Here is a 24,993-nt window from a genome sequence, read left to right as displayed (position 1 = left end):
CCGATCCGGCTGGAGAATTGGTTTACATCAAACATGTCTCGGTGTGCGATGACCTCCGCTCCCGGTGGTGAAAGGCAACGGAGGCTTTACGACGAGCTTAACATTGGCATTTATAGGGGTAAATAGGGGTTCTTGAATGTTATGGACCCATGGATTTTTTTTCAAAGACCCCTTTTATAACACCAATCAAAAATTGCGATATGTACCCTAAATGCCCTAGGGATTCAAATGTTGCCCAGTTTCAAGATGTGCCCCCAATGATACAGTGATTTTCTGGTGTCCCCAAACCACATCTCACCCCTGTCTGCGAACCCTTGCCTTATACCTGCAGAATCCCAATCTTCCTATACCGGCGTGGCCAGCAGCACATGCCTGACCCGGCTCGCTTTGCACGCCGCCTCACCTCTACTCCGCCTCCCACTAATCCGCCGTAATGACTTGACATTTGCGTGGCTGGCGTGTGAAGATAAGTGTAGCATCATGGCTCTGCGTGTTGACCATGAAATGGCTGCCTTGTTTCATCAGGCACTCCCCACCCCTGGGAATGCTCCAGTCCCCCTTCGCAGCTTTAGTTTGGTTTGGCTGGAGTCCCTGGTTTGACTTACACAAAGTCTTTTGGGACATTTAAGCAATGAGCTTGAATTGTGTGCTTACGTGTGTGTGTGTGTGTGTGTGTGGTTGTTTCTCGCTGGGCTTTATGTAAATGTTTGCTGGAGCTACCCAACTATGGCTGAGTTCAAAGATGCTTTTTCAATGCGTTTCCCGCTGCCTCACGAACAACACAATCCGCTGCCGAGGGCATTCCGCACATGAGGGTTAAGATATTAACCTAGCGTTTACATTTCTTTCACTGTTTCTTTACTTTGCCTGTTAAATTTTTTTAACATGCAGTTAGTCGTTCATAAGCTAACCCAACTCTCTATTTATCTCTCTCTCTCTCTCCCTCTCTCTATCCATCGATCATCTATCTATCCATCCATTTAGATAGCTAGATTGCTGTGTAGCTACCCTTGGATATAAAAAGTCAACACACCCCTGCTCAAATGCCAGATTTTTGTGATATCAAAAATGAGACCAAGGCTACATTCATACTGTGGGGCGTGGTGCTCGATTCAGATCGTAAGACAAGCTATACAAAATAAACTAACCAAATGCTATGCTTATGAATCACTAAGATGAAAATCAATATAAAGATGTTCGCAAATGCTACCATTCCAACTCCAACTCGCAACGGAGGCGTGTACAAGACTGAGCTGCATACCCAGCATACCCATGACACCATTTGAAGTAACACTGATTTACCCTAAGTGAATTTCAGCTGTTGTAAGTAGGCTTCTAATGGTATTTTGTTTTTCACCTAGAAGAAGAAGCTCGAAGGTTTTGTGTCAACAACTGACAACTATTTCAAACTGTTCAATCATAATTCCTCCCAGCTTGTCTAAGGCCCCAGTTCCAGCTGAAGAAAAACAGCCCCAAAAGCTATGCCACCACCATGCTTCTCTGTAGATATGGTGTTACTTTCGGTGATGTGCAGTGTTGTTGTTTGTGCCAAACGTAGCTTTTGTAATCATGGCCCAAATGATCAACCTTGGTTTCACTGGGCTATAACAAAATGTCCAAAACACATATGAGAAAATGGGTTGTTGGCCAATAAATCAAAGTTTTAGACAAAAAAAAAAAAAAGTTATTTATCAGAAACGGGGGTGTGTAGACTTTTTATTTCCACGGTATCTATCACTCTAACCCTATGTAAAGTTGATTCTCAAATCTATTTCTATCATTTTCTCTCTCTCAGTGACTCTATCACTATCTCTATCTACTGTATGTTGCATCTTCCCCCTTCCTAGCTGCCAAGTCATGGGGGCGCTTATTATTTAGATAAGTAGAGCACAGAAAAGAGGATATTAGGTGTGATCATGTCTCAGTGCCAGGAACAAAAATGCAAATATGCAACTGCGGTTTGCGGCAGCAAACTAATCTATTGCTCACAACAGAAGAGCACACAAAACATCCATATTAATCACAATCTGACTAAAGTTACCTGCCTGTGCCCCTGCCCCGGCCTGAACAGAGCAACCGTGTCCATCTGTTTGCTTTATTTATTTGTGTATTTGAAGTGACTATAATGTATATTCATTGCAAAATATTCACATCTTGCAAAACACAGTGAAACAAAACACCACCACCGCTGGGTTAAGGTATGAAGTAGGGAAATAAAATTTGGTCCGCAGCAGCCTTGATGGCAGATGGTGTTGATGTAGATGTAAGAAACTATACAAACTGAGAAATGAATATGTTAACCTCAACTATGCAACCATGGACTAACACTGAGTGCGGCGCAGGTCTCCTCCAAGGCCAAAGAGTCCTTATCTTGACGGCCACCTCTGGCATATATCCGAATTCATATATGCATTTTTTACAGAGGAGTCAAGGAAATGTTTGAATATCCGAATGGAGTGAGATATTAAAAAAAATAGGTGATTTTAAGCAGTTGCCAAGTCACTTATAGATCCATTCATCTATTCGGCTATCTTTCATAGCACATGAGCTGTTCCCATGCCTAGGAACATATTAGACAAGGAAAGGGAAGTGTAACGTTTTGGTTCATTATAAAAAATAATAGTTATGTATACTTAATGTATGTGGATCCTTAAAACATTGTTTCTCAATAAGAACACCATGGGTCACAATTCTTCTGTTGTACCGAGTCGCTATGTGTGTGAGTCGCCAACTAATTTGCTAATTTGTTAGCCACTTGGTGTACAGTGGTCCTAACAGTTTTTCAGATGATAACTCTCAACCTTCTTGACATTTTTGTTTCTATTTTTTAATGTGAAAAAGACTTGTGTTGGTTTGAAATGGTTTCCTTGTCCATTGCTGATGTTTCAAGTCAAAGCAATGATGTGGATGTTATTGCAATACCAAGCATCCTCCACATATTCTCGATTTGCTACTTTGAATAGCCAACAAGAGAAAGTGCCAAGTCAAAGCTCTCGGCGCTCTCAGGCATCATCTAAAATGGAAAACCAAGCTCCGCTGTTGATACATTTCTCAGCTGTCAGCATAGTTGTTTTTTTTTTTTTCAAGCTGCTGCTTCTGCATTTATGGTGATTTAAAAAAATGACTCAACTGGACTTGCAGGGTCTTATTCACTCACTAAATACTCCTTTTTTCCCCTGGATGGCTTCACTTATAGTAGAGGAATTATTGAATATATTAAATTAAGGCCTTGGAGGAGCTAAAATACAACCTGATCATTCTTGCCTCTTGTAAGATTCCATTTTTATACGCAAGGAAAATGCGATTTTGCCAAACGCCGCTTGTGAGCAACATGGCGAGCTCTAGCTGTTGCTAATGACGATTCTCCGGGGGCAAAACACTATCTGCCAATTCCCAATGCGAGGCGGCTGTAATTTTCCCCGTGATTGCACCCTGCTCATGACAAATATTCTCGATATTTAAATAGGCAGCAAGCGAGGAACGCCAGCGACGACGACAGCGGCGGAGGAGGGGAGATGTGAATTATTAACATCCATTTCTGTAAAAGCCTCAATCTTTTCCCTGTAATCCTGGCACGGATACAGATGGAGAGCAGCGAGGTGGCATCGCATCGCCATCCATCCAAAGACGCTGTGTGTGGGGATGCAAAATTCATATCTGACTTTAATTTTATTGATCGCTTTCATAATTTATTGTGTTCCTCCAACACACTTACAGAGGCGTAGTTATTTGAATCAATTGTCAGAGGTTTTCTTTTCCTTTTTATTTGCCCTCAGATTGCAATTTGAAAGCAAATGGAACCTGCATTTGCATTTTATTAAAACTTTTTCTGCTTTTATCCAACTTTTTGAATGCATTTACAGCTCCATCTGCACTCTCTGTGCACCCATTACTATACTGCTTGACAGACAGACAGACAGACAGGCAATTAACCACTCAATTTTGTGGACTGTGACCTCTAGCTTAATTTTAGCCAGTCAGAAGCTGAAATAAAGACATCTTAGGAAAAGGCAAAAAGATAAAAATCAGAAACATGTATGGATTTACTATATTGTGCCTCGGTCTGGTCATAAGTATTCAGACCTTGTGCTCAGTATTGAGTAGAAGCACCCTTTTGAGCTAGTACAGCCATGAGTCTTCTTGGGAATGATGCAACAAGTTTTTCACACCTGGATTTGGGGATCCCCTGCCAATCTTCCTTGCAGAGCTTCTCCAGTTCTGTCAGGTTGGATGGCAGGTCTCTCCAGAGATGCTCAATCGGGTTTAGGTCAGGGCTCTGGCTGGGCCCGTCAAGAACGGTCACAGAGTTGTTCTGAAGCCACTCCTTTGTTATTTTAGCTGTGTGCTTCGGGTCATTGTCCTGTTGAAAGGTGAACGTTGGGCCCAGTCTGAGGTCCTGAGCACTCTGGAAGAGGTTTTCCTCCAGGATATCTCTGTACTTGGCCGCGTTCATCTTTCCTTCAATTGGAGCCAGTCATCCTGTCTCTGCAGCTGAAAAACACCCCCACAACATGGTGCTCCCACCACCATGTTTCACTGTAGGGATTATATTGGGCAGGTGATGAGCAGTGCCTGGGTTTGTCCACACACACCGCTTGGAATTAACACCGAAAAGTTCAATATTGGTGTCTCATATGGACCAAAGAATCTAATTTTGAGTTGCATTCTTATGTATGAAAAGTGCTATATAAATAAAATGTGATTGATTGATTGATTGAATTTCTCATTGTCCGGGAGACCTTCATGTGTTTTTTGCGCAAACTCTATGCAGGCTTTTACGCGTCTTGCACTGAGGAGAGGCTTCCGTCAGGCCACTCTCCCCATAAAGACTCGACAGTGATAGTTGACTTTGTGGAACTTTCTCCCATCTCCCTTCTGCATCTCTGGAGCTCTGCCACAGTGATCTTTGGGTTGTTCTTTACCTCTCCTACCAAGGCTCTTCTCCCACGATTTGTCTGTTTGGCTGGACGGCCAAGTCTAGGAAGAGATGTCGTCCCAAACTTTTTCCATTTGAGGATTATGGAGTCCACTGTGCTCTTAGGAACCTTGAGTGCTGCAGAAATTCTTTTGTAACCTTGGCCCAAATGGCTGCAATGACTCAAGTGAAAAATTTTCAATGGGTGTGAATACTTTCCATCCCCACTATATATTTCCATCCCCACTATATATATATATATATATATATATATATATATATATATATGTATATATATATATATATATATATATATATATATATATATATATATATATATATATATATATATATATATGTATATATATATATATATCACGGTACTAAGCTTGCCTACTAACTAGTTTAGCTTTGGTTTGTACCTAGCTTCCTGTACCTAGCATGGAAGTTGATTCATTGTTTCCTAAGAAATGGCTAGCCAAGGTAGTTCGTTTTGGTTACTTCTAACAAAGGATGCATAATATACATGAGAATTTGTTGGATTTTATGGAATTGGTGGTTGATTGATTATGTTTTGAAGCAATTCAGGCTGTTGATTCAATTTCCTCATGTTTCCTTTCTCTAAAGAAGTGCTTTATTCTTTTCATTTAAGACACTAGCACAGAAACAGGAGTGCAAAATCTTTACAGAGATGCTCCCATCCCATTTGAAAATATTGTCAGTTGTATCCCTTTTGAAACAGCATATGGCATTTTGCAGTATTTCTCTTACTGATCTTGCTTGTCACTCTTGCAACCCTGCTTCTTGCAAACCGCATCTCACGACTGGGCTATGGAAAAAAAAAACATGACACATTTGTTTTCTATTGCAAATGTTAAGCATCGTTTACAAGCCACCTTCAAGTGTCCACTCAAGCGACGGACGCTAAGGCTGGACGGTGGAGGAAAAAAATATTTTTAGAGTCAGTGCTGAACGCTATCATTGTCATTTCATTAGCTCGCTGAAGTCATCTACTCAATCATCCACTCCGGCCAATTGCTCATTGGGTCAATTGGTGGCTCAATCACATGAAGGCTAACATGCACGTTTCAGAATCTCCAGGACTGCAGTGTGTGTCAATGAAATCAATACCATCACTGCTTGATTGAGAAGGGATTTGAGGGTGTTTTCTGAATGAAAACTTTGTGATTTGCATGTAAAGAGTCTGAGCCCATGTACATAACTCAGGTGTTTTTAAAAACAGATTTTTTATGGTTTTGGGGGTTTTTGTCCACATCAAAAGGTAATTCATTAGCAAAGGAAAATCATACATACAAAGATATAATATTTGGAATTTGGTCTTACGATGGCCTACTGCCCGAAGTTAGCTGGGATAGGCTCCAGCAAGCCCACGACCCTCGTAAGGATAAACGGTTCGGATAATGTATGCATTGATGGATTTGGTCGATACAAGGTGCCAAATTTCACACTGCATGTCACCAAGCATTACTCAAAAGAATCGTATGCAGACCTCTGAGACAGGTTTTGGAATATTTATGTAACCGTGTGTTCTTATTTTTGCAATTTTTAGACATTTGCAAAAAAAAAAAAAAAATGTACAGGCATATATATTTATAGCCGGAGGTGGGCATTATGTATGTTTTTAAAAATACCTGTGTACATATGGCCTCAGTGTGTCTTCATCTCATGTGCACACTTGTCATTTGTGTCCATTTGCCTCATTTGTGTCGATTTGAGCATTAATCACCACACGTCGCTGGCTGGCGCAATCAACTGCCGCTCTTCTAAGTCTGCGTCCGTGGTGGCTCCTCACTCGCCTCTCGCACTCTCTTGTCTCCAGAACTCAGGCCACAAGGACTGCGAGGTCCAGTACGCGGAGCTGGATACTGCAGCCTTGGCCTCCTCCCCCAGCCCGCGAAGCTCCGCTCACTCTGGCCCCGGGGACCTTGTCGAGTATGCAACCATCCAGCCTAGCTCACACTAGCGCATGCCATTATAGGCCTTTCCCCTCAGACTTTGGCCTCCAGGTACACAGACCGATGCAATCCTCCTCTCTGTCATCCTCTGACTCGCACCGACTTCCCCTCTTAAATTATACACACAGTAACCCCACCCCACCTCCAACCCCACTGTCCGCCTTCCCCTTTGGTCTTGGCCGTCTTTTCTTGTCTGGCCTCTGCAGAGAGATGCCGTCGGGCTATTATTTCAGCGCTCGTGGCTCAGACGTGCAGTTTGGCGGTGAAAGTGGAGGACAAAACTAGCTTGTCGAACTGGGCAAGGGCTTGTAAAAATCTGCACAGTGAGGCGTTGCCATATTGTGTTCTGAAAATACACCCTGGTACCTTCAACAATTTTCCACTGAGATTCATTATTTTTGGAATAATTTCTTTCAGAGGACAAACGCTCCCTATCAAAACAAAAATACTGGCTACCACTTTACTATAAAGGTGCTCTTATTTTTGTGAGACTGTCCTTGTGATTGCACTACTGTCTCAAATGGTACAAGGTAATTATTGACTTGCAATATGTTATTAGACAATCACTCTAATCCATTGTTTCCCAACCTTGACTAAAGGCACATACTTTGAAAAAGCTCACGGCACTCCGTTGAACAAAAATGTCACCAACTGAATTATGATGAGCTTGTCTCAATTTACTCTGTGTGAAATGTGGGCCTGTTTAGTTGAACACAAAGTCGATATACTCCACAGGAAGTCATGACTTATTCTGTTGAATGAATGACAACAGATGTTAATTGTGCCTAAGGTTGCAAAGAGTTGGAACAATTCCCCTCAAGTTCCCAAAGGTTTTTGGTAAATTTCCATGGGAAGTTCAACTGGGGAAATTAGGCAACTTCTAAAGTGGAAACTTTCAATTTATGGAAATTAATTGGCAGGTCTGAATAATTTTATCGAACAGTGTCATCATCAAAAATCTAAACTTTTTGGTTGGGATTATACAGTATATAGATAACCATATAAAATAGATGTGTGGGCATTACAGTACCTTAATTGCTCCATTTTCGCCTCCCCACTCAAGTGGTGGTATATCGAAAGATTGCCCATACCTTAAATTTTTACTCGCAACAGAAAGAAAAAAAAAAAAAACACCGAGTGACATCTCACAACTTGATAAATGCATAAATGTAACGCATTTACATATAATCTGGTTGCTTTAGTCAGGATTATGCTAAAATTTATCCCCAGCTCTATTAAATTTCCTCTAAAGAGCCAACCTTCAATTGTGTAAATTAAAGTGTTCTGTGAATATGTAAACACCAAAAAGAGCAGACTCTCTTCTTTCACCAGAATAAAATATCATTTCAATCTTTTTTTAATTCTTCACTAATCACCAGTATAACATGGTTTGGTTTCACCAAAAAGACTGGTTTCTGCGGACAAAACAAGATTTTTGGAAAAGGAAACATGACAAGTTGAACGGTGCTTTGACGCTTTATTTTTTTTCATTTGTGACACCTCAAACAATAAAATGCAACAGATAAAGGGATTTTGATGGCAAAATAATAATATACAACTTAAAAACTGCCGTTAGTGACGCTGACTCGTCGCACAGCTCGAGTTGAACATCAGTGGCATTTTTTTATCGAGCTTTCTTCTCTCAGTCCATCATTTGCATCGTCTTTTTTCACGTTGGCAGCACACACTTTCTACTTCCTACCGCAAGACATACTCTGTTTATACCAACGTTCGAGTGTGAGGTGCCAAATCGTATCCGACTTGAAACGTGTTTCTCACATCTAATTGACGGGAGAAGCACTTCTTATGTTCAAAATCTGTGCTGATCTCCAATCCAAAGCGATGTGATTCCGCCATCTACAGGGATCTGTTATTCATTACAGTGCTTTACAACCCTGAATGTCACACACAGGTTTGGGGCGACACTCTTCCACGTCTACCCGTTGACGAACAGTTAACGAATATACATTGTATAGGTCTGTGGCAGTAAACAGTTGCATGCAGTTGACAAATAGAAATGTTCGCAGCACTGAAGGGGTTAGACACAACACTAGTGTGCGTCCGTCACTTTTGACTCAATTTCACTTCACAGTTAGCAGTAACACTGTACACGCTTTGCCTTTTCATTTTCAGTCTCCTTATGCATGCATTGTATTCATAATTGGGGCCATTAATATTATTTCAAAAGACTTTAAGGTCAAGAACACTTTAGTGTGCATTTTGCGGCCAATCATCAAGATGCATAAATCCAGTACAGCCATCAAGTGTTTATGTCACTCATGACATCATCACGCCGGTGAGGAACAAAGCAGTCTATCAATAGAAGTCAAGTTGGATGATGGCTACACAGCAGAGCGGGCTTTGTTGCCAGAATGGTCTCCATGGCAACCTCTGGTACTTAGGTGCAGAGCATAGCATCTATTTTCTATTTTCTTTTGAATGTGTTTTGTCCTAAAGGGAGCTGTCACCGAATGAGAACTTCAGAGGCCAAGTCACAGAGTCGCTGTTCTGAACGACAACGCTCGCAACATGGATGTGGCGATACGTAAGGCTGGCTTTGAGCCACACATTAAGTGCTTCGCGCACGCAATAAATCTCGCTAAGCCCAAAGTTGGCCTCGTATCACGTTTGCTTGCACGTGTCAAGCGTATAGTTTATTTTTTTCCACCGAAGTTCAACAGCACTTTTTACATCAAACCAAAGACAGCTCGAACCGCCCACGCACAAACCAATTATGGACGTAATCACGCACTGGAACAGCTCTTTAGAGCTGTCGGCCCGCTATCCAGAGCAGCGGGGTGCCATACCTCCAGCTCTGATAAGCCCAGAAAAGTTGCAGAAATCCGTACACTTTGGGTTGCAGTGACATTCCTCTTGTTGAAGATCGACCGAGAAAGAAGTGGAACTCTACAGAAAAGAAACCATTCTTCCCCTCAGTTGCTGCCCAGTGACATGGTGGAGACAAAACCAATCCAAATATTCTTCACTTATGCTGCTATTGCAAAAGTGTACCTTTCCATCCCTGCGACATCAGTGGCCAGTGAGCATGTCTTTTCTACAGCAGGTAGTATAGTTACTGCCCCAAGAGCACAGTTGGACCCTGAGAATGTGGACATGCTTGTATCCAGCATTTGAAAAATAGCACTTTAAAAAGAAAGTATTTTGATTTTGTCTGTTCAATAAGAGGAAAGATTTCAGCTGTAGCTGTATATATATATATATGTGGGCGGCACGGTACTGGTTAGCACGTCCGCCTCGCAGTTCAAAGGTCGTGGGTTTGACCCCAGCTCCAGCCTTCCTGTGTGGAGTTTGCATGTTCTCCCCGTGCCTGCGTGGATTTTCTCCGGGTACTCCAGTTTCCTGCCACATTACAAAAACATGCTTGGTAGGTTGATTGGACACTCTAAATTGCCGCTAGGTGTGATTGTGAGTGCGGATGTTTCTTTGTCTCTGTGTGCCCTGCGATTGGCTGACAACCAATTCAGGGTGTCCCCCGCCTACTGCCCGAAGACAGCTGGGATAGGCTTCAGCACTCCCTGCGATCCTTGTATAGATAATGGATGGATGATGGATATATATATATATATATATATATATATATATATATATATATATATATATATATATATATATATATATATATATATATATATATATATATACTAGACTAGACTAGACTAGACTAGACAATCAGATTGTTGGAAAGTCTAATGAATATATCAAGTATATGGCATGTGTACAAGCAACAGATGTCCCTTCCGCGAGTGAATATTGAGTCCGCCCCTCCCCTAGTGTTCAGTCAGCAGCTCAGGAAGTGATGACGCCGCAGCCGCGCCTGCAACATGAAAGTCTTCCCGGGAATCGCCTGTCGACATTCCCAGCTTGCCTACAAAGGCTCTTGCGCCCCCAGGTTACGCCGCTCGATTAAATCGTAGCCAAGCGCCTGATTGAACCTCTCGCTCATCCCGCCCGACATCACACCGACTCCAATAAATGCTTTTAGGTTCGCCCTTTTTGGAGTCTGCAATACTCTGTGAAATGAATCAGCTGCCTGTTAATCGCTGCCTGATTCTATGTGCATTTTTTTTTTAAAGTTTTGCTTTGACAGACGTATTACATTATCAGATATTCGGGGGCCGCTCTACTTCAAACTACTACAAAATGACTTCAAGGTGAGCCAGATTTCATTTAGATTAGCGCCTCGGTTCAAATGTATGCTCTTGATAAAGTTCCCCTCATCCCCCTGGTACTCGTGTTTGCTCAGAGTTGGAAAGAACTTTAATTGGAGTGGGGAAGAGAGGAAGCACCTGATAGTTGATCTCCAAAAAGACGACGTGGAAAGGATGGACTCCTCTGCAGGGTTATATTGACAAAGTGTCCCCACGCAGAGACGACATCAGAATCGGATTGAGTCGGTTGAGTGTATTACTCGGAATGTCAGCACGTTGCAAAGAAATACATTTCATGAGATTGGTTAACTGAACCCTCTCAGGATGGATATTATTATGCTATCTCATTGAAAAAAGGGCATACCAACATATAGGGATTGTCTCACTAGTAACACAAACATAAAGCAATTCCTCTTAGTTTTGGACCAAATAAAAGCTCTGATTTGTGACATCATTACATAAATCTGACATCCCTGCATGAATATAGAATCTCATACAATATTTCCATTGTTTAGGGAATAAAAACATATTTTCCAAAATATATGGCCTAACATGATGAGAATAAAGTCAAATAATTAAATTCACTTTATTCCCTCATTTAATAGTATAATAACATGAATTGCAAAACTAGTCAAGTCCACAGGTCCACAGTTCACAAAAGTCAATAACGTTTTTCTTGTAAGGTATTGTTTTATCTCAACAAAATAAATACTGTACTTGTTTTTGTAAATATTACTTTCTTTCAAAGCCCTTATCTTACTGAGTGGCAAATGCTTGCGAAAGCAGCCAATTTTGTTTCATGACAGTTTGTAAAAGGCTCCAAACATGTTTACATTCACTTGCATACATGTTTTCTTCCATTCTCCTTTGTTTCGCTGACAGTGGCAAGTGTTTGCAGAACATTCGTAAGCATTTATAAACGGTCGCAAGACGTGTTGCCAATGTTTTCTTTTATTCGCCATTGATAGAGACCACGTGACCACGGTTCCAGTATGTCAACACATTTGTGCGTACCATTCACAAGCATTCGCTGCTCAGTGAGGTACCACCTTAAAGAAATAAGCAATATTCTTTTTTTTCTCTATAGATGTGAATTACAACTTCACAGAACAAAAATTCTACTTTTGAATTCCTGTATCATTTAGGCCCCAGCACACCCGCCACACTCATGAGGAAAATAGAAAATGGATGGACAGATGATGTAGACATAGTCTACCCTGCATTGGACTGGTAATCACTCCGCACCTTAGAATTTTTTTATTTTTTTTAAAGTTGAAAATTCGGATGGTTTAGTAAAGTGTTGACCAGTAGCATGTAGTGATTTGACCTTTATTCAAAACAAATACGGCTTAGTTACAGAAAAAAATAATGCAATGAAGTTAGTGAAAATAGCAAAACACAAATCCAAACGGGCTCCGGGCTCCATTTGCTAACATTGGGACACGTGGAATTCCAAGTCCAAACAACCTTTGTCTGTAAACTGTGACAGTGTAAAATAAATAAATAAATAAATAAATGAAGTGATGTATTCTGCAAGGCATCAAAACTGACAGCCTAATGTTGTCTTACAATGTGTCACGACGTTAAAGGGTAGTCAAGACTGGGTCAGGTTTGGGTCCACTTTTCACTTGTGTTTGGAAAATCGATGGCAATCAAACTCAAACCTCCATGTTAGCGAATGTGAGTTCATGGCTCTCCGCCCATCATTTTACCGTCAGAAAAGTAATAACCTTTGACAGCGGACGTTTTTTTTTTTTTGTTGAGTTGTGTTGTTCTCTGGTGTTGTGTTGGTTGAGCTGCCTGTGGGGGGAGTGAATATACTTTAAGAAATGACATTAGTGTGGATTTGTAACCCTTCTGGATATGTGCGCCATTTGACTTTATCAATTTCTCCAGAGCGAACCTAAAGGTACGCCTCTATCCCCAGTACACTATTTATAAATGAGTGTGTAACTCCAGTAAATACACATCTACTGTAAATTGCTATCTTCATTTCTGGGTACTTACTTGCCTTTCTACCTCCAAACCATGTAAAATTATGTCTACCTAATCTACCTAGTTAGCTACTGAACAACAGTACCAACTGATCACTCTGGTTACTCTACAGCTTGTTGTACTCCGGAGTTTAGTAATCTTGAATCAGACCTACCTGCTGACCCATTTGTTGTAACAAGCCAAGCAATGAGCCTCTATAACTACTGACCGAATTAGCTGCCTTTTTACATTCAAATGATGTTAAGCTCTACCGACCTACTTGACCTAGGTTTCTTTAAATGTACCAGTCAGAAGTACCACCTGATCTTTTTACTTACCACCCTACATAGCTGCTTACAAACCGACATTGATAATAACCTACCAAGCCATTTAATACTTAACTACCTACCAAACTACTGACCTACCTACAGTTTTTCCTAGTTACCTAGAGATCCTAGTTGTCTATATATCAATCTAGCTACGTACTGGTCTGCTTAGCACCAACCTCTTAGGAGACCATACTAAATGATGTTTCATCAGACCTACTTAAAAACTTACTTACCTACTAACATCTATAAAAAACCCTCTACCTTTCCACCTAGTGTACCTTCTCAAATCAGATTAAATCATGCCTTCCTATACAATTCATACCATTTTAACACAATGTAGAACAGTACTCCCTGAAATTGTGTAGATTGGTTGATGATTGCACCTGGAAATATGTTGGGAAATAAAATCTGCAACCAACCACCTTTCGTGGTCTCGGATTCTGTAAACATCTTGGATTGACTACCATATAAAATCAATATGGCTGTCGGTCTGGCACGAGGATGTAATCCATCAAGAGTTTGGGAGAGTCTGGGTTGTTGACTGGTAGAAGTGGTTTACTGACTGTTTGCTGATGAGTTGAAAAAGCAACAGAACAATTGAAAGGCTCGAGTGACTCAGCCCGCCCGTTACTCGCAACAATCCACACAATCTTGAGACGCGCAACTTTCACGGTCTGTTTTCCATCTGGCCCGGCCTAAAAGATCTTTTTCAAGCAAACGTTAACGAGCCAAAAACAGCCTTGCACTCGCTGACGCCGGGCAAATTTGATTTGTCAGTCACAAGGCCATCACTTTGTCTCCTTGAGTTCTGTTAGGTTTGTCATCTACTGATCCAAACAGACTGTCATTTCGTTCAAGGTCTGTATGTTGGCTGATCCAACACGGAGAAGTTAATTGTTCTTGATGTTCGTTTTAGTCAGTCAGGATTTTTTAAATATTTTATTTTATTATTTTACTCGAGTACAGACACATGAAAATCTACTTAAGTATACTGTGGTGTATGTATTTGTCCTTTACTTCCGATTACTGGTCTGCATCTGGCTGGATTACTAAACATTCCTTTTAACACTCCCTATGTTTTACCCTTGCAGTTAATTCTGTGCTCTGCCAGGCTTTTATGTGCATTTTTTAATTCTCTAATGAAAACCATTGTTGTCAGATTCACTTTAAGTCTGCTTTTGGTTTTGTCGCCGAAAACTTTTCAGAGCGGGGATCGTCATTTTCGTAGATGTAGAGATGTGTGACGAATATTCGTAAGTTTCCTTTTTCACTCATTTTTCATTGATGCTTGTTCCCCCCCCCCCCCCCCCCCCCAACCCCAATGTACCAATGTCCATTCATGCGAATCAAATTATCCTATGTACTGCTTACTCAGATGTTCCCAACTCAGGGTTTGAGAATCCGGAGAAAAAAAATTGCAATTAAAAAAAAGAAAGGAAAACTGAAATATCACATAAATCTCACAACACTGCATGTGTGCAGTGTTTCTTGCACTCTCACGCTCTTTTCACATGTAGAGTTGTACAGGTGAAATAAAAATTATCTCTGGCTTAGAAACACATACGTAGGGGTCAAAAATTTCCAACCAGAGGATAAATCACTGCTTATGCAACATACTGTATAAACGGGAATATGTTTTTAGAATGTGGCTCCACAATTGCTTTCCAATGGGCTCCTTTCTTTTTAAACGGAAAACAATATGATTAATTATTCCGCTTATGTTGTCCGTTTGGGTTTGAAAAGTTGAAAAGTTGCTAAGTTGGCTAAAAAAAAAACGAAGTCCCGTCTGTTCGCAGCTATGCTGTTATTGTGGGAACGATGGATAAATATGGATTTTAATTCAGTTGGCTTAAACAAATGAGATCATCTTCACAGGTCATGAATATTTAGTTTGAAATGTTCCAGAAATGTTACATTCCCATGACATTAAGTGGTGCACATGGTAGCTATGTTTAATTGGTGTTAGGATTATGAAAGAGGCCTTGGGGAAAAAAAATACTCCCCTGTAAGAGCTCCCTGGACCCCAACAATATGAGCACTCGGGTTTAACTAAGCAAAACTTTCAGATTCATGAGACAATTTACAGGTATGGCCCTTTTTTTTGGGTCAGTTCAGCATAACTTAAAATGCAAGCGTTCATCACACATGGTTGCAATTGAAACATGCACATTTTACCCTAAAATGTGTAGCCCATTAAAAATATTCCATGAACACAATTTTGAATTCAATTCATTACAAAGGCCAAAAAACACATTCCCATCAGACTTAAATCAATGCAGCACGTCTCCAATTAGTAATGAGCTGCTGTGTCTTGGAGTCACATAAATACTCTTCTAACGGCTATCAGGTTAGTTTCACTGCTGTGCGTGTTTGATTTGTCAGTCACACAAATGTAAGAACGGCAGGGGAGCGTCATCACATTTATAAAAAGGCATTTTTCAAAGTACTAACAGTGACCACAAACTTGTTTTATAGTCTGTTTTGTAAACTTTATTCATTTGAACCCCTCCGCCGTCTGTAAGTCTTTTGTCACGTCATTAATAGCCCCGCCCGCTCCCTCTGTGTCTAACCAATCGAGCTAATTCCTTTTCAGCGCGTCTCCCACCTATGTCATTTGAGTCTTATTTTGTTTTTCTTGCTGTATGTTGTATATGCACGCTAATTAACTAATAGAGAATAAAAAATGTATTTACTCTCATAAGAGACACTTATTAGATTTATAACAATGAGTTTTTGTTTGCTTGAAACTTCCCATCATGAATTAATCCCCCCCCCCCCAACAACGACCACAGAATGCGATCAGGATGGTAGAAAATATGATTATGAACAAATGGGCCACAAGGCAAGCAATGCCTTGTGCCTTTTAGTGAGTGATCAATATGACATGATGTATCGATACTAGAGTGTTTTCTCCTGCCGGAACGCATTGCTGTGTAACTTCGTGCATCTTCATTTCAGCCGCGGAATGCAGACAGCAGCTCACAGCATTGCAAACCATCTGCAGGGTGAACTTCTTAGTTGCAATTTCTTAAGCTAAATTTACACCCTGGTCCCGACTTTCCTGTTTGTCCGTTCACAAGACATCTGTTTCACCTCTGAGTTTGGAAATCATCCCCACAGTTCCGTGCGGGTCCATTACAACACCAGGAAAACACCGACTTTGAGGGGCAGTGTGAATTAATTACTGCGTTCATTCATTCACTCACAGCCGTTTAAAAAGCAGCTCCCCTTTTTGCAAGCCATTTTAGAACATTTTGACTGATCTGAAAGATCGATTATTGCAAAATGATGTGACATAATATTGACTCCAAGTGGTCAGATTTATTGAATGTCTTGTCTTAAATTCAATTGATGTGTACTTAAAATCTTTTTACCTTTGGCTTCTTTAAACCTAACACCAGACTTGCAATTGAAAAGTCTACCGTGGGCCAAATAAAGGAGTAACTTTATCCTTATTGTCGAAAAACAAAAGTAGGATCATTGTTTTATTAAACTGACTGTCGTGGAAATGTACCAGTACAGGCTCTGCAACATGGACCAGTCAAGAGAGTGCATGAAAAGGCTGAATGAGCCCTTCTAAAATCTTGGAGAAGAATGTCATCCATATAGGAGCAGGAGTGTCCCATGACTTGTGTGTGGACTTGTGTCCGCTCGTGAGGTTGCATTGCTGTTTTCAGTCCGATATTAGTTCGGGCTTGCTGCTTCATCACAACTGATCCCTGCTGAGGACGAATCGAGTCTTGCTCCGTTGTGGAATTACAACCGCGTTTCTCTGGTGCCAAACAAACATCAAGGACTAATAAATCTTACGGTCAGGTGAACGGAAGCGCGCCCAGAGACGGAGAAAATGTTATTTCAACAGTCTCGGGTGTGTGTGTGGGTGTGTGCCCGAGTGTGACACTTAGAAATACACACCTCACAAAAAGTTTGACATTCTGCTTTTGGGTGAATTTTCAGGATGAACCTACAGTGCAGTGTCCATTTTACGTTCATCCTAAATTTTCAGGACATCACATAATTGTAGTTTGGCACCTGTGGATTCAGCTATTTACAGATTCTAATTAATGTTGTGGTAGGGGGAAAACACATTTTTTGTGAGTATATATATATATATACCCACATATTTTATTTTTTTCCCCAATGCATATATGATGGTATCCTTATACCCCCCCAAATAGTGGGGGTCCACTGCACTAAGCTCCTGGTAACGATCCCCCACCTGATGACAACATCCCCCTGTCCTCCTCCCCTCGATAGGACTCTGGGAACCATCCGGAAGAGCCGTTGAACCCGACCGAGTACATGAGCCACCAGCGCGACGTGGAACATCTGCCCGAGTGTCAGCCACCTGCTCCACTGGCCTACCCGCCCGTCACCTTCCTGCCGCAGCACGCCTACGCCCAGCCGCCCTCCAACGAGCCCATGTACTCCAACACCGGCTTCTCCGCCCCCGCCGCCCCACGAGCACCGTTCCCAAAGGAGCAGTCCGTGTGATGCCCCCGCTTCCCCACAACAACAAGACCACTCAGCACCTCTTAACCCCACCCGCCCCGCTTCTTTCCAGCTGTGCATTGTTTTCTACTATGTACAAAAAAAAAGTTTGCCAACTCTTTCTTAAGCTCGTTGTCACCTTTTCATAGCCAACTTTGCTTTCTTGCTTGATTGCTTGCTTCCCCTAGAACGTTGACTTAAACAACAAGGAAAAAAATAAGATATGATGATATAACAATCGAACAGGATAATTTAAGAATTCTTAAAACAAGTAAACACAGTTAGCCTAAAAACAAAAAAACACCTGTCTTATAACCAATGTACGTATCTACAGAATTATCAGGGTTCCTCTGCAGGTATGAAATTCAATTTGATACATTTCCATGACTGGAAAAGTATGGAAAAGGGAAACTACAGTGTGGTAAGATATTTTTCCAAGATTGTCTGCCCTATATTACGTACCTTTTTCCATGCTTCAGGAAACTATTTGGTGACACAATGGCGTACATATTCAGAATTGTAAAAACAATGATAAATGATGCACATCTATTTACTCAGATCTCACAAATTATTGTCATTCCTTATTTTTAAAGATTTTTTTTTTACTCCCTGGTCATTACGGTCTGGGAAAAAAATGAGTGGAATTTTGACATTTGTGTTTTAATCGAATTTACTCATAACCAGTAATATAAACTCAAAAAGTTTAATTCTTGGAAGAAAATGCTAAAAGCAAGTAAATGCTCATCCACCCAAACTGCCTGGTTGGGCGAAATATCCAGGCAGACAAAGATTTTTGTCTTGATTGGAGAAATTAAATCTTGGTTAGATTTGAGTTCCTTCCTATTGGTTTACAGTTTTGCGGCATTTTCTACTGTTTAAAAAAATAAGTCTAATTATTTTATCTTGGCGCTTTGCTAGCTTGTTGCCACCTTTTTATAACCACCATTGCTTCTCTCCCTTCATCCGTCAAATTTCTTGCTTGCTCTCCCCTTGACTACACTGCAAAAATGAGTCTTAAAAAAACAAGACAAAAAGTAACAGAATGAGAAATACAATAATTATTTCTAGGAAAGTTATCTGCCTACAGAACAGGACAATTTTGATTCTGTGAAACAAGAAAAATTACAGTCACTAAAAAAAAAACCCATCAACGTCTAATTACAAAAAAAGTATCTCTGCACTAATGAGGAAAATGTTAATGAATCACTTAGGAAAATGTGTTTATATATATTTGCTCGTCAACCTGTCACCCGCTGTCTTATTTTGAACTATACTTATAATAACATTTTAATAAAATCTCTAAAAAGGTTTTACTAGCTCATTTAACACTTAAAAGAAAACAAATGTTTAAGGAAAAGTTAAGTAGTCACACATAAAAACTGCCTGGTTAGAAAAAATATCTTGGTAGATGTATTTTGCCTTGATTTGAGAAATGTAATCTTTGTTAGATTCACATTTTTTGCAGTGATGGTTTACGTTTTCCTGAGTGAAAAGTTCAGATAAAACCATATGACCGTCCCATAACTGTTACGTGATGGTGAACCCAATCGTCGCTTCCCTTTTTTTGATGGACCTTTCGGCTTGTTAGAGGTGAATGTTAGGATGTTTAGTTATGAGGAAACACACACAAAAAAAAAAAAAAAAAAGGGCTTGCGATGCGAGAGTATCCTTTCGTATTTCTCTAGTTCCATCTGCGCAAGGCATTCTTTGTTTTTTGTACATACATATTTTCTAGTAGTAGTTGCCAAAGACACATACAGTAACTCATGTAACGTATCTCCATTTTTTTTAACCCTGAGGTATACAATCACAGATTGGCTATGCGTGCTACTTTCACAGCTCATAAATATCTTCTTTTTTTTTTTTTTTTTTTTTGAGACAATCACTCTAATTAACTGTTTCCCAACCTCAGCTATGCAGAGGCATATATTTTAAATCTAAAAAATAGAAAGTTATAAAAAGTACCGTACTGATGTTCCAATATCAATGTCTCAATTTAGAGTGAGATGTGGGTCTGTTATAGTTGATGCAAGTTAATTTTATCTCAGGTTGCAAACAGGTGGAACATTTCAGCTAAATTTCCAGAAGATTTCAGGTAAATTCCCATTGGAAGTCAAGCCTGGGAATTTTGAAAATAGTTGACATTGGGAACTTTCCATGGGAACTATGGAAATGAACTGGAAATTAATAGTGATTTAATGGAAATGTATCATGTTCAACCATGAATATATCAACATTTTGTTTGATTAAAAAGACACCTTGCCAAAATAGATATTGTAGCTCTCCTTGCCCACTTGTAATAGCATCCATTTAGTGGCGGCGTATCTGAAGTTTGTAACTCGAAAAACACTTAAAATGTTACCACTCTACTTGCATAAAATCTGGTTAAATCAGGATTATACAAAATATATTTTTCAAACATGACATTTTGTAAATTATTGTTTTAGTCCTATAAATTCACATTAATTCCCATGAAAAATTTCCAACGTAAAACATTTCTGGAAGTTTTCAACCCTAATTTAATCTTCTGCCAGCTAGTGCAAGAGCATTTGATTGTTCTGCCAGTCACTATATTTAACTGGTATAGATAGATAAAGATGCATTATTTGTAGTAGATAATTTCGGAACAATTAAATGAAATTGGGTAATTTTCCGCAGCACGGTGATTGGGAATCACTGTTCTAATAAATCCTCATTTCCACCAAGCACTTTGGTTCAGCTTGGTATGTTCCAAAAACTTCAATATCATTTCCAACTCATCTTGCTACTTTTTGGTATATGTATTGGCTAAAATGTCTTAAGTCCAACTATCCAAAAAGACTCATTTTCGACATCTACTAGACAGAAGTGGAATATCAGGTAGAAACCTATGTAGAAGTATTCACTTTGACTTCATATTTTGAGGACGATTTATGTGCTATTTACATAGTGCTGATTGGAAAAGTTATGTGCTATTTACGTAGTGCTAGTTGGAAAAGTTGTTTGTATAGGGAAAAAATGGCATTTTCCAATTTTTCTTTTAACATTTTGTTGATGGCAACAAATTTAGCATTAGCATTGGGAGTCAACTGGGGGTCTAATACCTCGTCATCTTGGTTTGTTTGAAAGGTACCAACAATCTGAAAGGCATATTACCGACATCTACCAGTCTGAAGTGGAATAGCAACCACCAACATCGTCTGATCATTATCTTAAAGTTCAGGTTAATGTCTCAGGATTCATGATTGTCAATCCAACTGCCCTGTTTCTTGGTGGAAATGTATAAGAACAATAGCCATTTCTAAACATCAAGAATGCAGAGTATGTTCTTGGTAAGAACGGTCTCAAAGAACGTACTTACTAAAAACTCTTTGTAATTGGAACAGTTGTGTTCTTGTGAACTTCCTCCCTGGCTCTGACGTATTTCCCCAAGATGATAAAAGGGGAAAATAAAAACCTTAGAAACCTTTAGCCACTTTGATATCATCACGATATACTTCTTGAGATACCGGTAGTTTCCCAGCCAAGTCTTTCCAAGTCACCAACTGATGCATTCCTGGTTTAAGATAGCAGACAAGAACAACATCAGAGTATTCCACGGGTTATTGGTTTATGCGTACTTTGATTTGGAACAGGACTTGGGCCACGACTGATGACGTTTCACAATATCACAGGGAAGGACGAATTAACAAAAATGAAAAAGTGAGAAGCAGCTAGTGAATTTTTGTAATTATTCATTCATCATTTGGTGTTTAGCGACACTTTTAGCGGGAGCTTTGGGTGTCATCATCTTGGTGTGTTTGTTCGACAACAATATGAAAGGCGCATTACCGTATTTTCTTCTTGGCAACATTTTTAGCATTAGCATTTGGTGATCACATGGGCGTAAAACATGATCGTTTTTGTTTGTTTGAAAGTTGACAAGAATTTGAAAGGCACATTATATCTACCGGGCTTTAGTCAAATCACCAAAACGTGGTACCTTTAGCTTGAATTCCACATTACCATCTCTCAGAATTTATGATTCTGAACTGAACTGCCCTATTTCTTGGTGGAAACGTTGTCTCGAAACAATGACTTTTGAGACCATTTCCTTTTTTTTTTCTTGACAAAGCCTGCAACTGTACAGAAGCACTTAGTGTCACTCGTTGTGACACTTTATTGGAGACCATACATAAGCTAATAAAACATCAAACGTAATACTAAAATATACACAAGTCTTCTCGACGTAGCAAATTTGCATCACTTTTTTTTGCTTTTGTTTTGCTGTTGTTTTTCTCTTCTTTTTTTCTGCCATGTACGATGTATACAAAAAAGTGTATTTGTGTTTGTGCAGATGTGAAAAAAAAAAAACGTGTTGAAAGTGATTTTTATTTGTAAGTAGTGGTTTTTAAAAGAGCGAGTACGACTTCCTGCAGAGGAGCTTATTGTTGTTAGCGTACCACTGAAACACAACGTTGTCTTCTATTTGTGACACATAATTATAGCGATAATGATGATGATGATGATGTACGTGTATGTAAGTACAGTATAAGGATTTATTAAATAAGTATGCTTCAAGTGGCATTTATTTGTTTGTCATAAAGTGTCAAAAAAATTTCTTGTCACATTTAGTCCTCGAAACCTTTTGACTGCACTTCCTGTTGTGTTTTTTTGTAAGACTGTAACTTTTATTTTTCTAAATATATATGTATATTTATTTACAGGCCCGACACACCTTCCTTCCATTCCATTTTTTGGGACATTTATGCAAGGATAGCACCCGAGTAGCTTCTTACTGGAATGATGACGTCATGTGAAATTCAAAAGAAATGTACTTTTTTTTTTTTTTTTTTAATTTTATTATCATGTTTGTTGTACATATTAACAATGTATCTGATGTGTGTATAAATAATACTAAGTAAGTCATGCAGTTTAAAATTAAACCTCACAAATTATCCTACGTTTTTTTGTCATCAATGGTTTTTCACTTTGGGAACACTTTATGCGAAAAACAAACAAACATACAAAAAACATCATCGTGTTGACCATGAGAGGGTTTTCGCAGCCAACGCAACTGTGCAGAAAAAGTCTCACACAAACTTGTGATTTCTTGTTGTTTATCCAACACCTGAGAGGGTTTTTTTTGTGGGCAAAATACAAGGCACGGGTACACACTTTTTGATCCTGTTCATGTTTTGTTTGTCTCCCTTCTCAAACACACCTGATTTAAATGATGAGGATCGTTATCAATTTTCTGCATAGATTGCTGATGAGCTGATCATTTGAATCAGGTGTGTTGGAGGAGGGAGACTTCCAAAACAAACTGGATAGGGGCTCCTTGGACACCCTTGGATTAGGGTGTCAGTCAATATAGACCAAAGATGGTGTTGCATTTTTTTTTTTTTTAAATGAAGTATTTTTTTTCAGTATGAAAGGAAAAATAGCTTCTTCTTTTTCTCAATATATGGGGGATTCTTTTTTTATGTGGGAAAAAGGTTTTTAGACAATGACAAGTTTTTCTTCCTAGATTAAGAGAATTAATTCTTCTAATCTTTTTTTTTTAGCAAAAAACTTGTGAATTATGTTTGTATTTTTCAAGAAGTATTTTTAAATGCATTTTTTTTTTTTTTTTTTTTCAAAAACGTCAAACTCTTTCAAGAATGAAGTTGCATTTTTTTTTATCTTGGCCTTTTTTCTTGATTCAGGGGGGAAAGTTAAAATTGAAGGGATGAATTTCAAAGTCTACCCACCTACACACATGCACATACATGCACGTACGTCATGTCCCACTGATATTTTTTTATTCGCTTAATGTTGATTTTTCCATCCATTTCTAATTAGGATCATGCAAATTGGAACAATAAGTAAGGCAAGACAAGGCAAGTTTATTTGTATAGCACATTTCATACACAGGGTAACTCAAAACTCAATGTGCTTCAATAGGTGGGATACACACTGGACTGGTTGCCAGCCACTCATAAATTTTGATTTGTTTTTCCTGGGGAAAGAAAAATTCCACCCAATTTTGTGATATTACATTTCATTGACTTCCAGAATGATACAAATTAATTCCACTGTACTTTCATATTGGTAGTATGAGTCAAGGTCACACAGTCAGACTCCAAAGTTTGGCCGCGGTGATTCCCAGTGACAGCTGAGCTTTAGGGGCTGGCGAGGAAAAAGAAGTCAAAGATGAGAAAGTCGTTTTGGAGCAAAGCAGAAGAATGAGCCAGCGTCTCTGAGGAGCCACGATAAGCCTGCAGGACGCTGCCAACAGCCTTGGAAACAACAAGCTGACTCCATCAACAGCCTACGCGTGACTCACCTGCGACACCCCAAACTCACAAAATCACTCACACACAAAACCACAGTCATCAAGCCACCGCCAAGTTGACGCCATGCCACGGAAACGTGCTTACTGTCATTTGTGCATTCATTGTTCATTTGTCCATCAAGCCATTCATTCATTTACTAATCTATCATTCCAGCCATCATCATTCATTCATCGTTATTATTCATTTATTTATTGTTATTCACTTGTTCATTCATTGTCTTCTCATCTTCATTTCACCCTCCATCCATCCTGGCATTCTTTGATTCAATTCATTCATGTATCAATCTACCTCTTCATCTATCCACTATCATTCATAATGATTCTATCAATTTATCCATGTATTGATCTACCCATTCTATCAACCATAACTATCCCATCATTTATCCATCCATTTTCATCCATCCACCCACCCTTCCTTTCTTTCTCTTTCTTTCTTTCGACATTTGTCTGCCAATCCATTCATCCGTTTCCTGATCTGGCATTCTATCCATCATCAGGTATCCATTGTTTTTATTCATCCATTCATAATGGTGAACGTCATCTTTGGATGCAGTTTTCCCTTGCCCAGACGCGGGTCACCGGGGCTCCCCTCTGGAGCCAGGCCTGGATGTGGGGCTTGCTGGCGAGTGCCCGGTGGCCGTGCCTGCACCCATGGGGCCCGGCCGGTCTCAGCCCAAAAAGGTAACGTGGGTCCCCCTTCCCATGGGCTCACCGCCTTTGGGAGGGGCCAAAGGGGTCCAGTGCGCTGTGATCTGGGTGGCGGCAAAAGGCAGGGACCTTGGCGGTCCGATCCCAGTCTACAGAAACTAGCTCTTGGGACATGGACCGAAGGAGGAGCTGCTGT

The 24,993-nt window shown here is 39.9% G+C and overlaps 1 protein-coding gene across 4 annotated transcripts in view; it reads left to right on the top strand.

Annotated features, from left to right (window-relative positions):
• Window positions 1-22,775, top strand: part of nectin1b (nectin cell adhesion molecule 1b) — a 214,408-nt gene extending 191,633 nt beyond the window's left edge. For 3 of the 4 annotated variants that reach the window (XM_086035131.1, XM_086035132.1, XM_086035130.1), the window contains one exon: window positions 17,621-22,775. In XM_086035131.1, coding sequence (XP_085891257.1) covers window positions 17,621-17,857 — 237 coding nt within the window. In that variant the 3' untranslated portion in view covers window positions 17,858-22,775. Of the gene's footprint in view, window positions 1-6,755; window positions 6,943-17,620 lie in introns of all 4 variants that reach the window. The other variant, XM_086035133.1, reaches the window with a different exon arrangement.
• Window positions 22,776-24,993: the final 2,218 nt, after the last annotated feature.

The sequence above is a fragment of the Filicampus tigris genome, chromosome 7 (assembly GCF_054856515.1).
Source record: "Filicampus tigris isolate MCC_2025a chromosome 7, RoL_Ftig_1.0, whole genome shotgun sequence".
Classification (NCBI taxonomy): Eukaryota; Metazoa; Chordata; class Actinopteri; order Syngnathiformes; family Syngnathidae; genus Filicampus; species Filicampus tigris.
This window is presented reverse-complemented; position numbering and strand designations above follow the sequence as displayed.